We start from the raw sequence: 13,019 nt of genomic DNA, 5'->3' as shown, positions 1-13,019 counted from the left end.
AGGCAATGAACAGTATGTAAATCGTTATTGCAAATTACAGTAACATTGTAAATATTGGCACAACTTGTTGCGCAGTGGAAGTCACTGGAAGCATTGCTTAGCCTCAGCAAGAATGAGTTAAATTACCAATAAACGTTGCTGGATCTTGTTTACTTGTTTATCAAGGAGAACTAATTTCTTGCAGGACAAAAACTGAGAGCTCATTGTGGCTTTCAGGCAAGCCCACAAAATCCCCATTAATAAGTGTTAAGTGCCCATGCTAAATTTAAGCACCTAGTTGATATTTGTTATAATCTAAATTAATGATTAAAATGAAGATTCGCTTAATGGTTAAGTTTTTTTGTTTTAATCCAGCTATGTTAGATACTAAAGAAGGCTTCCCCACAATCCATATGCATCTGCTTTGACTGGTGGTTTCTGTCAACCTACAAAGACTGTGGCTTATTGGTGAGGGCAGCTGGACAACTCTGAGAGCAACTTAGAGAAACCCACCTTGGGCACACTCTGTAAAGGAGCGCCTTCTCTGGAAATAGCACCCCAGATAAGTGCACAAAAGCAAGACACCCTCGTGGACCTACTTCCTCCCGCTTTCATCACCCTGATGCCTAAAGGTGAGGTCTCCTTCTTGTGTGTCTTAGAAGCCATGAGCTCACTTGGGTGATGAGAGCCCTGGAGCAGCTTGAGCACCGCATCTGTAGGCTTTCCTGCCAGACCTTTGCCTAAAGGTTATTTTTCTCATCAGGACAGACTCTAGATGAGAAGAGTGGTAAGAGTAAGGTTGCGTTTAAAGCTACATTGCCTTAAATATAGGACTGGTCCAGGGTTTATTTTCCCAAATGGGGGCAATATTTGCTTAACGATTAAGTTTTTCATTTTGTTGTGTTTTTTTTGTTTTGTTTTTTGATCCAGCTGTACTTGGTACTAAAGAAGGTTTTCCCACATGTGCGTCTTCTGTAGTTTGAAATTGCAGCTGTGGACAGTTAGGGCTAATCGTAGTAGATTGTCTCCCCTTCCTTTAACACCTTGGAGGAATTTGGGGGCACACTAATGTGTTATGTGAAGATGGAAGTTGAATGTAAGTCTCTGCCATTCTGAGCCAATATGTAAAAGTTACAGTAGCCTAATTGCTAAAAATGCTTAGGATTTGCGATCAATATCCTGGACAATACAGTTTTCTTGTTTTCTTACCGTATAGATACTCTGTAGATTCACCCCAGCCAGCCATCTTAAAATACCTGCATGGGCGACAGAGAGACCTTCGGAGAAAGTTTGGGTAAAATCAGTGCATATGAAAATAGGTATGGGGTTTATTTTGGGGGTGATGAGAATGTTCTAGAATCAGACAGTGGTGGTTACACAACATGATGAATATACTAAAAACTACTGAAATATGACCTTTGGTGAATTTTTATGTTGTGTAAGTTAGCTCAATTTTTTTGATGAAAGGGTTGTTAAAATGAGTGTATATGAGTCGATCCTACTAGAGAGGCTTTAGACACATGACCTGTCCGGGCTTGGTAGCTTTGTTCAGCATAGGAAGTCCTGCAGTTTGTGAAAAGCTCCTTGGCCACCTTTCCTCAGCCTTCTTTTTTTTTTTTTTTTTTTTTTTGTCTTTTTGCTATTTCTTGGGCCGCTCCCGTGGCATATGGAGGTTCCCAGGCTAGGGGTCCAGTCGGAACCGTAGCCACCAGCCTACGCCAGAGCCACAGCAACGCAGGATCCGAGCCGCGTCTGCAACCTACACCACAGCTCACGGCAACGCCGGATCGTTAACCCACTGAGCAAGGGCAGGGACCGAACCTGCGACCTCATGGTTCCTAGTCGGATTCGTTAACCACTGCGCCACGAAGGGAACTCCTTCTCAGCCTTCTTAATGGCTTAGTCCCCCTGTGTCCATCTAGGCGAGTGTCCGCATGTCATAAGTTTGCAGAGTCTTCTGAGATAAGAAGTAAATACTCAGCAAGTTTGAGACTCCTAGTTGTTGGTAGTTGTACTTTTTTTTTCTGGCTGTGCCCATGGGATGTGGATGTCTCCGGCCAGGGATTGAACCCGTGCCGCAGCAGCTACCCAAGCCGCTGCAGTGGCAACGCCAGATCCTTGACTGACTGTACCACAAGGGAGCTCCCAGGAGTTGTACTTTAAAGTGTTTCTGAATTGATAACCGTTGCAAGAACAGGCACAGTTTTCCCTGCACTTTCGTAACGTGAATTGTGTTTACTTCCTGAGGTGGGTGGGAGGTAGAAGAGGTTGCTATCCTGTAAAATGTAATAGATTCTATTCACCAGATATTATAATTATTTAAACATTCAAATGGGCTTTTCTGTAAGGACCAGCCACATGTTTAAGGCATTTAAAATGATATTGGTGGCTATAATATTTGGTTTAAGGAGTCACAACAAATTTTTTATTTGTTTCTCTGTAAAATCCCTCAACTTTCACCCTTTTTTTCTTTGCCAGTGTGTAGAATTTGACAGCAGTATCAAGATATGATGAGGAGAAGATGAAAAGGAGCCTAGCAACTTAAAAATCTCATAGTGTTGTGTGTGGGGTGACCTTTTTTCTACCAGTGGCTCAGTTTATTTAGGAGACAAAGATGACTCTCAGGCCTGTGATAGTGTCATGTCCTGAGCTTATTGAAATGTTTCTTCCCTTTCCTTCTTTACACCACAGTTTGCTTTCTGCGTTCGTAAGTTGTTTTTTTTTTGGTTTTTTTTTGTTTTTTGTTTTTTTTGTCTTTTTGCCATTTCTTGGGCTGCTCCTATGGCATGTGGAGGTTCCCAGGCTAGGGGTCGAATCGGAGCTATAGCTGCCGGCCTTTGCCAGAGCCACAGCCATGCCAGATCCAAGCTGAGTCTGCGACCTACACCACAGCTCACGGCAACACTGGATCCTTAACCCACTGAGCAAGGCCAGGGATCGAACCCGCAACCTCATGGTTCCTAGTTGAATTCGTTAACCACTGCGCCACGACGGGAACTCATTTTTTGTTTTTCTGTTAGTATTTGAGACACCATATGGCCACCATAAGTCCTAACACAATGACTTCTGATGAGGAGAGGAAGTCCCACCTTTCTGTGAGATTTTGGCCTGTTCACAAAAGTGCTTCCATTGATGAGCGATGGTTATGCTTAGGCAAGAAGAGATTGATAAAAGCCTTTGACATGGTGTTTTATGACTAAAATTTTTAAGCAGTAGTTTTTTGTTTTGTTTTGGAATTTTTGTTTGTTTAACTTTTTGGCCGTACTCACGGCACATGGAAGTTCCCAGGCCAGGGATTGGATCCATGCTGCAGCTGCAGCCTGTGCCGCAGCTGTTGCAACACTAGACACTTAACCTGCTGCACCACAGTAGGAACTCCTAAGTGGTGTTTTTTGTTTTTAAAATGTTTATTTATTTATTTTTTTTTTATGGCTGAACCTACTCCATAAAGTTCCAGGGCCGGGGGTTGAATCCAAGCCACTGCTGCAACTTATGCCACAGCTGTGGCAACACTGGATCCTTTAACCCACTGTGCTGAGCCGGGGATCAAATGTGCACCTCTGCAGTGACCTGAGCCTTGGCAGTCGGACTCCTAACCCACTGTGCCACAGCAGGAACTCCCTACATAGTTGTGGTTTGTTTTTTTGTTTTTGTTTTTTTTTTTTTACTCAAAAGTTGTTTTTGTTTTTTTTACGGCCACATCTGCGGCATATGGAAATTTCCAGGCTAGGGGTCAAATCGGAGCTGCAGCTGCCAACCTAGACCACAGCCACAGCAATGCCAGGTCTGAGCCGTGTCTTCAGCCTACACCACAGCTCATGGCAATGCCAGAATCTTTGAGTGAGTGGAGGCCAGAGATTGAACCTGAGTCCTCAGGGATACTAGTCAGGTTCATTACCATTGAGCCACAGTGGGAACTCCTGTAGTAGTTTTTATATCTAAGCTTTTATTAATTTTGGTAAGAACATTGCTTAACTTTTTTATTTTTCCTGCTAATAGGCGCTAAGCATCTAGTAGCCTGCCACTTTAGGATTCGTGTAAGTCACACCTATCCAGATATAAATTAGAAACTTGTTGGAGTTCCCTTGTGGTGCAGCAGGTTAAGAATCTGATGTTGTGGACTTCCCGTTGTGGGTCAGCGGTAACGAACCCAATTGGTATCCATGAGGATGCAGGTTCGATCCCTGGCCTCGCTCAGTGGATTGAGGATTCGGCATTGCCGTGAGCTGTGGTGTAGGTTGCAGATGCAGCTTTTATCCCACATTATTGTGGCTGTGGCATAGGCCGGCAGCTGCAGCTCTGATTTGACCCCTAGCCTGGGAACTTCCATATGCCACAGATGTGTGGCCTAAAGAGCAAAAAAAGTCGACGTTGTCACTGCAATGGCTTGGGTCACTGCTATGGTGCAGGTCCAGTCCCTGCCTGGGAGCTTCCACATGCTGTACGCATGGCCAAAAGAAAAAGGTTGTATTTTCTTATTTGAAAACAAAATTTTATGACTGAACTGAGAGTACTTTTATAATGAATACATAAAATGAATAGTAAGTATCCAGTAGAATATGTGGAACGTCACTTTTTTTTCTTTTTCCTTGGCTACCTCAAGGCACGGTGGAGTTCCCGGGCCAGGGATCAGATCCGAGCTGCAGTTGCAACCTGCAGTGCAGCTGAGGCAACACTGGATCCTTAAACCATTGTGCTGGGCCAGGAATTGAACCTATGTCCCAGGGCTCCAGAGAGGCTGCCAGTCCCTTTGTGCCACAGTGGGAACTCCAGAGGTCACACTTCTGGTTTTATTTTTAGTAACTATTTTATGGTATTGTGATTATGGCCTGTCAAAAACTCACTGACATATTTTGAACAGCTTCTAGAGAGTCCGTTATGCTTATTTGTTACTGCTCTTGTTATTTCTATAATTCAGCTAAGAGAAGTGTAGTTAAGAGTCAGCATAGGGGAGTTCCCGTCGTGGTGCAGTGGTTAACGAATCTGACTAGGAACCATGAGGTTGCGGGTTCGATCCCTGGCCTTGCTCAGTGGGTTAAGATTCCAGTGTTCCTGTGAGCTGTGCTGTAGGTTGCAGACTGGACTTGGATCCCTCGTCGCTGTGGCTCTGGTGTAGGCCAGTGGCTGTAGCTCCGATTTGACCCCTAGCCTGGGAACTTCTATATGCCATGGGAACGGCCCTAGAAAAGGCAAAAAGACAAAAAAAAGAGTAGTGACTGCAGGACCAGACTATCTGGCTTTGAAGCCAATATCTGCTGCTTGCTGGCTGTGGGACCTGAGGCAAGTGACTTCCCTCCTTGTCCGCCAGTTTCCTGAGAATACCAATAGTGCCTGCCTGAAGCGATTGTTAGGATTAAGCGAGTTAATACGTTGAAAGTGCGTAAAACTTGTGCCATTGCTCGGGTTACTGCTTTCCGGTGTATTGCTACTACTTCTACAGCTCGTGGGTCCGTGTTGTCTTCAGAGCACACCCCTCCCTTCCTTACTGATTGGAATTTCACGTCAGCCGCAGTTCTCACAGCCTCCATCAGACTGGCTCTGTCTTACATGATGCAGTTGTGTTCTAAACGGATCCAGTCTTTCGGGGCAAAGATTTTGTTGTACAAGAAACAGTGTTCAAAATGACACATCAGGAGTTCCCATTGTGGCGCAGCAGAAACGAATCCAACTAGTATCCATGAGGATGTGGGTTTGATCCCTGGCCTCGCTCAGTGGGTCAAGGATCTGGTGTTGCTGTGAACTGTGGTGTAGGTCGCAGACGTGGCTCAGATCCCAAATTGCTGTGGCTGCGGTGTAGGCCAGCAGCTATAGCTCTGATTTGACCTCTAGCCTGGGAAGCTGCACATGCCGAGGGCGCAGCCCTAAAAGGCACAATAAATAAATAAATAACACGTCCATTAAAACATTTATACTGAAATGTTCATCAAGTTGGAAGCTTTTCAGGCTAGCTATACATAGGAAGGCTTTGGATTATCTAATTTAGGGAACTGAACCAGGGTTTTCAGTACTGCTCGCAGAGTCTCCAGAATTAGCGATGTGAGTCACTAATTTACATGAACTTTCTCTCCTCAGTTTTACCAGTTCTGAGCTCCGTAGGGCAAGGTGACAATTACAAAAGGAGGGAAGCAAGGACAGTAGGACTGGTCGTGCCAGTGTTGTACTACCATCCATGGTTCTTGTTCTTGACGGCTCCCAGGTGTCGGCTCCTGCCCAGTGAAGAATGGGCTGAAATCGTTTGCTGTGAGTGGCTCCCTCGCCTTAAAGTGTTCGATCGTCGAAGTGCCTGCGGCACTTGTACTTTGGATTTCCATGTGCGCCTCTGCCTGTTAGGATGGTTGCAGTGTGTCCGGGGGGGTTATACTGGTCCCAGTTAAAGGGTCAAAGCCGGTCTTATTAAAAGTCGAGACGCACTCAGGAATTCACTAGGCACTTCGTTTGTTTGCCTGAATAATACTATCTGAGCTTGCTTTTTCTGTCAGAGAGAATGTTCTAAACCAGGATTACTTCAGAAGATAGGGCTTTATCAGAATTGTCTAAGTATTTGCCAATCACCAATGTTAGCTTTATTTGGCCTTGTTTTTTAAAAGCAAATTTTGGGGCAACTCCCACTGGTGTGGGTGTTATTACAAAGTTGTATGGTTTGTGGGTTATGTTTGGTGTCAAAACAGAATATGTGTATATATATCCTTACAAACGTTGAATCTACAACTGCTAATAGTTTACCTAGAGCTCTTCAAAAATGAGAAAAGATTTTCAGCACATTGTAAGAAATAGGAATTTACAAACACACACATACTTGGATGAGTCATTTAGGATTTTTAGTATAGAAGGGCTTATCTGCTCTTATATTATTTTCTTGAAGATAAAAAATACTGTATTTTAGGAGTTCCCCTTGTGGCTCAGTGGTCAATGAATCCGACTAGGAACCATGAGGTTGTGGGTTCGATCCCTGCCCTTGCTCAGTGGGTTAAGGATCTGACGTTGCTGTGAGCTGTGGTGTAGGTCACAGATGCGGCTCGGATACCGAGTTGCTGTGGCTCTGGTGCAGGCTGGCGACTACAGCTCCGATTCGACCCCTAGAATGGGAACCTCCATATGCCTCCAGTGCGGCCCTAGAAAAGACAAAAAGACAAAAAAAAAAAAAAAAAAATACTGTATTTTAGGGAGTTCCTGCTGTGGCAAGGTAGGTTAATGATATAGCTTGTCTCTGACATTGCTGGTTCGATTCCTAGCCCAGTGTAGTGGGTTAAGGATTCTGCATTTTTTTTCTTTTCTTTTTCTTTTTAGGGCTGCACCCGTGGCATGTGGAGGTTCCCAGGCTAGGGGTCTAATCAGAGCTACAGCTGCTGGCCACAGCCATAGCAACGCAGGATCTGAGCCATGTCTGTGACCTACACCACAGCTCACGGCAACACCGGAGTCTTGACCTACTGAGTAAGACCAGGGATTGAACCCACAACCTCATGGTTCCTAATTGGATTCGTTAGCCACTGAGCCATGACGGGAATGCCAATTTTTTACCTAAATTTTTCCTTTTTTTTTTTGTCTTTTGTCCTTTTAGGAGGGCATGGAGGCTCCCAGGCTAAGGGTCCAATCAGAGCTGTTGCTGCCAGCCTACACCACAAGCCATAGCAACGCCGGATCGTTAACCCACTGAACAAGGCCAGGGATCGAACCTGCAACCTCATGGTTCCTAGTCGGATCTCTTTCCACTGCGCCACAATCGGAACTCCTTTTTTTAAAATTCTAAACACAATTAAAATTACAGTAAAGAAAAGCCAATGTAATCACTAAAATCAATAATACTGGATGTTTTTCTTTGCAGTGTTTGTTTCTGCACATAGTTTACCTAATTGGTTATATATATGTATTTTTTATCACTTATTATATCTTTAGTTTGTACCCAGCTTTTGCCAAATAGTCATCATAATACCTCTTAGTTGTTTGAGGAAACAGAAAAAGGAATTTAATACATCTCTACTTATCTCCATATATTCCCAGCAACAGAGAGAAAGCCATCCCACTGGTTGCTTTTCTAGTCTGCCTGTGAGGCTGAAGATCTTAAATTTAGTGTTCAGGATGAGGAACAAGGCTGTGTAGTCATTGTGCAGAAGGTAGCTGAGGAATTTACTGATTTCTTAGTTGCCAGGAGAAACATCTGAGTTGCTTCTCTGTTTGGCTGGGTTCGTACACGGATGCTGTGGACCAGGCTTGTACGGCTTGGGATGTGTTAACACCTTTTCTTTTTCTTGGACAAACATTTTCTCAAACACCTGCTGTGAGCTGGCTTTGTGCAGGGGCACAGAAATGAATAAACCTAGCTGTATACAAAGCAGTTGGAATCAACTGTGGTAGCAGCCGTACCTGCTGTATGCTCACAGTGTTGTGGGACCATGGAAAAGGGGGTGAGTAGCACCCCTAGGCGGGGCAGGAACCTCATGCAGAGAAGCCAGAAAGTTTATCCAGACATAGGAGCAACACATCCAAAGTATGGCGATCAAAAGGGAGGGGAGGGGAGGGTGTGGCGGTTGGGGAATACCTACTCTTCAGAGCAGATGGCAGCAAGCGATGGCACATATGCCAGATTGAGTCTGCTACCTGTTTTGTATGGCCTGCAAGCTAAGAATAGTTTTTATATTTTTAAGGGTTGAAAAAGAATAACACATCATGACACATGAAAATTGGGTGAAATTCAGTTTTCGGCACGCATGAATGGAGTTGTATTGGAATGCGCCCTCGCTGCCTTACATGTTGTCTCCAGCTGCTTTTGCACCAGAAGCGCGGGGTTCAGCAGAGCAGACCAGAGACCGCGAGGCCCTCCCCTCGGCTCGCTCTGCATTGCTCTTCCGTGCACTGCAGATACAGTGACAAGTTACAGCTTGTCGGTGCTCCAGGGCCCTGTGTATCAGCATACCAACCTGTTTTATTTTTCCTTATTACCAGTGCCTGACTATCAGAGTGAAATAAGAGAAAAATGGACTTGGAATGTCATGTTTTTCAGGGCATAGCGGAGTACGGATTTTCTTGTCATTGAATTAGTTGGCAAAGCTCTCTGTAATTAAAAAGCTGTGCTGAAAGAAGCCATCAGCGTTACCAAGCTAAGCAGTTGTCACAATATTCCCAGCTCATAGGAAGGCAAAAATTAGAGAATTTTAAAGAGAATGTTTCATTACAGCAGAATTTCTTCATAAAAATGAAAATGAGACTGCGACTGAAGTAAGTTTCCAAGTGGCTCATTTGTTAGCCAGGCAAGGAAAGCCGTTTACTGATACTGAATTAATTAAATTGTGTTCGATTGCAGCAACTGAAGAAATATGTCCGGGGAAAACAAACTTGTCTGATGTTTAAGAGTGTTAGCCTTGCCGCAAGAACGATTTCTGTTGAGGTCAGTCAGAGCAGCGTCAATAGTCAATTAAAAAACAAGGCAAATGATTTTGTTTGTTTTTTCTTGGCCCTTGATGTGTCAGCAGATGCTACTGTTTAGTAGTTTTATTAATGGAGTCAGTGCTGCGTTTGAAGTGACTGAAGAAGTAGCCTCTGTGAATAGTCTGTTTCACGCAACTACAGCTGAGAATATTTTCCAAAAAATTACTGAACTGCTGGGATCAGTGATGAACTTCACGCTCCCTTGTGGACTTAACATCAGTTCCATGAATTTTCCTCAGAAGTGGAAGCTGGATATTGTTGGGTTTTGTTTTGTTTTCCTTTTTGGCCACATCTGTGGCATACGGAAATACCTGGGCCCAGGACCAGAGCCTCAGCTGCGACCTACACCGCAGCTGCAGCAGTGCTAGCTCCTTAACCCACTGCGCTGGGGATCAGACCCTTGCTCTTGCAGAGACAGTGCCAGATCCTTAACCTGCTGTGCCACAGTGGGAACTCCAAAAGTTGAATATTCTGACATGCCTTACAGCACAACACTGATAGCTTAGCAGTGGTAAAGTTTTCTTGTTGTTGTTGTTGTTGTTGTTGTTTTTTTTGTCTTTTTGTCTTTTTGTCTTTTTGCCATTTCTAGGGCCGCTCCCGTGGCATATGGAGGTTCCCAGGCTAGGGGTCTAATCGGAGCTGTGGCCACCGGCCTACGCCAGAGCCACAGCAACAAGGGATCCGAGCCGCATCTGCGACCTATACCACAGATCACAGCAACGCCAGATCCTTAACCCACTGAGCAAGGCCAGGGATCGAACCCGCAACCTCATGGTTCCTGGTCGGATTCGTTAACCACTGCGCCACAATGGGAACTCCTAGACATGTCTTTTAAACTAGTATATGCTCAATTAAAATCATGCTTGCTGAATAATAATAGCTTTTAATAATTCTTGTCTATGTGAGAAGACAATTTCGAAAAAGAAATGTGTAAAATCTTATTACAGAATCAGCATTAACAAACTTTCGTAATCAGTTTTGTTTTTGTTTTTGTTTTGGCCATGTCCATGGCATGTGGAAGTTCCTGGGTCAGGAATTGAACCAGAGCCACAGAAGCAACCCGAGCCACTGCAGTGGCAGTACTCGATCCTTAACCTAGTGTGCTACAAGGGAACTCCCTGTGATGTTTTGATGAAAGAGAGTTTCCAGCTTTGCAAATGTTATTCCCTCCCTTCTAAGTCCATTCTTATTAGTAGACTGTGTTACCAAAAATCGTAACCAATTAGGAGTTCCCTTTGTGGCTCAGCGGAAACGAATCTAACTAGTATCCAAAAGGATGCAGATTTGATCCCTGGCCACGCTCATTGGGTTAAGCATCCAGCGTTGCTGTGAACTGTGGGGGAGGTCGCAGATTTGGCTCGAATCTGGCATTGCTGTGGCTGTGGTATAGGCCAGCAGCTACAGCTCCAATTTGACCCTAGCCTGGGAACCTCCATGTGCTGAGAGTGCAGCCCTAAAAAGACACCCCCCCGAAAATTGTAACTAAATATTATATTTTAATCAGTAAAAAATGTGGAAATTTGTTTTCTCGTGTTATGTAAGTACCTACATAATATTCTCAATTTGGCCTTTTAGCCCTAAGTCTAAAATCCTTACTATGTGGAGTTCCCACTGTGGAACAGCATGTTAAGGATCTAGTGTTGCTGTGGCTGCACCACAGGTTGTAACTGGGATTTGATCCCTGGCCTGGGAACTTCCAGGTGTTGCAGGTACAGCTGAAAAAGAAAAAAAGAAAATAAAATACCTAACTGTATGGTCCCTTTTTTTTTTTTTGGCCTTTTTTTTACTCAAATGAATTGATCACATCTGTAGTTGTATAATGATCATAACAATCCGATTTCACAGGATTCCCATCCCACAGCCCAGGCACATCCCCCCACCCCCCAAACTCTCTCCTCTGGAGACCATAAGTTTTTCAATGTCTGTGAGTCAGCATCTGTTCTGTAAAGAAGTTCCGTCTGTCCTTTTTTCAGATTCCACATGTCAGTGAAAGCATTGGATGTTGGTGTCTCATTGTATGGCTGACTTCACTTAGCATGATGGTTTCTAGGTCCATCCATGTTGCAAAAAATGCTGGTATTTCGTTCTTTTTAATGGCTGAGTCATATTCCATTGTGTATATGTACCACATCTTCTGGATCCACTCCTCTGTTGATGGACATTTGTTTTTTGGTTTTTTGGCTGCACTCATGGCATGCAGTAGTTCCCGGGCCAGGGATCAAACCTGTGCTACAGCAGCAATCAAGTCATAGCAGTGACAACACTGGATCCTTAACCTGCTGTACCACCAGGCAACTCCCTTTGTGCTCCCTAACAGAAGAGGTTTGCTGACCCTGTCTAGAGTTTAGTTTACCGGGTTAGGGGGAGGAGCAGGTCAGTGGCAGCAGGGCAGGGAGCCAGAGTGAGGCCATGCTAAACACTAGTCTAGAAAGCAGTGGGGAACTAGAAATCCATTAAAACTTCAGCTGCTTTCTCCCCATTCCCTCTAAATTTACACAGGTTTTCTATCAGTCATCTGATATTTTTCTGTTTATTTGAATTCTCCTCACACTCCTCCCCAGAAGAGAGTGAAACACCCAAACTGATGAATCTGTGAAAGTGAAACAACTTTTTTTTTTTTTTTTGTCTTTTTTGTTGTTGTTGTTATTGTTGCTATTTCTTGGGCCACTCCCGCGGCATATGGAGGTTCCCAGGCTAGGGGTTGAATCGGAGCTGTGGCCACCGGCCTACGCCAGAGCCACAGCAACGCGGGATCCGAGCCGCGTCTGCAACCTACACCACAGCTCACGGCAACACCGGATCGTTAACCCACTGAGCAAGGGCAGGGACCGAACCCGCAACCTCATGGTTCCTAGTCGGATTCGTTAACCACTGCGCCACGACGGGAACTCCTGAAACAACTTCTATTGGGACTTAAAGTTGAGCTGGGAGCAGCCTTGATGTAACACGTTTTAAGAGCGATGTGATTACTGAATGTGGTATTAATCCTTTGTGGTTTTCCCCTGTTGGTTTAATGCCCACAAGTGATTGGATTTAGATTTCAAGTAGCCTGATTTTTGCTGTTTTTTAGAATTTAGGAAAATAAAGATAATCCAGTAAAGAAAGTATTAGGTGATTTTTTTTTTTTTTAATATTTGTATGTAGTTGATTTTAAAAGTTTTTTAGAGATCAGAAGAAAAGGAGGGCAGGAGCTCCTTGGTTGCCTAGTGGTTAAAGGATCCAATTGTGGCATTGTCGCTGCTGTGGTGCAGGTTCAGTCCCTGGCCCAGGAACTTCCACATGCCGCATGGGGGCATGGCCAAGAACAAAAAAGGTTTTAGGGAAAAGTATTAGTTTTGTAAAGCAGTTTAGCAATATGATACATTATGATTATATCTCTGTAAAAATACTGGGAGAAAATTTACCAAAAGTCCAGCATTATTAGTGGCAGTAATAATTAATATTTAAAAAATGTATGTATGTTACTTTCCTGATAACCTTTTACATGTATAAGTAAACCATTAATAGGACGCTTAGTGTCCTGTCCTCCAAGGGAGTGAAAGGGAGCTCTGATTGAAAGTCCGCGCCCAGTGCTGCTCCCCAGTCCAGGCAGGGTCTGAGCAGCCTCGGTGTCG

General features: G+C 44.2%; 1 protein-coding gene across 46 annotated transcripts in view; it reads left to right on the top strand.

The window, feature by feature from the left end:
* Nucleotides 1–13,019, top strand: part of UNK (unk zinc finger) — a 35,361-nt gene that overhangs the window by 4,003 nt on the left and 18,339 nt on the right. For 20 of the 46 annotated variants that reach the window (XM_084983616.1, XM_084983624.1, XM_084983606.1 and 17 more), the window contains one exon: nt 355–611. The exons of 17 other annotated variants lie outside the window; for them this stretch is intronic. Coding sequence is in view for 7 of the 29 variants with exons in the window: in XM_084983596.1 (XP_084839722.1) it covers nt 1,240–1,298 (59 nt within the window). In the remaining 22 variants the exon portion in view is untranslated. Of the gene's footprint in view, nt 1–354; nt 612–1,195; nt 1,299–13,019 lie in introns of all 46 variants that reach the window. 9 more of the 46 variants (XR_014820665.1, XR_014820666.1, XM_084983596.1 and 6 more) reach the window with 1 other exon arrangement.

Source organism: Sus scrofa, chromosome 12, assembly GCF_054392235.1.
Source record: "Sus scrofa isolate SSC_HxYL_T2T_F1_AM1 chromosome 12, Sscrofa_HxYL_maternal_Yorkshire_Landrace_v2.0, whole genome shotgun sequence".
Lineage (NCBI taxonomy): Eukaryota > Metazoa > Chordata > Mammalia > Artiodactyla > Suidae > Sus > Sus scrofa.
Note: the sequence above shows the minus strand (reverse complement) of the source record. Positions and strands in the feature narration are given on the sequence as shown.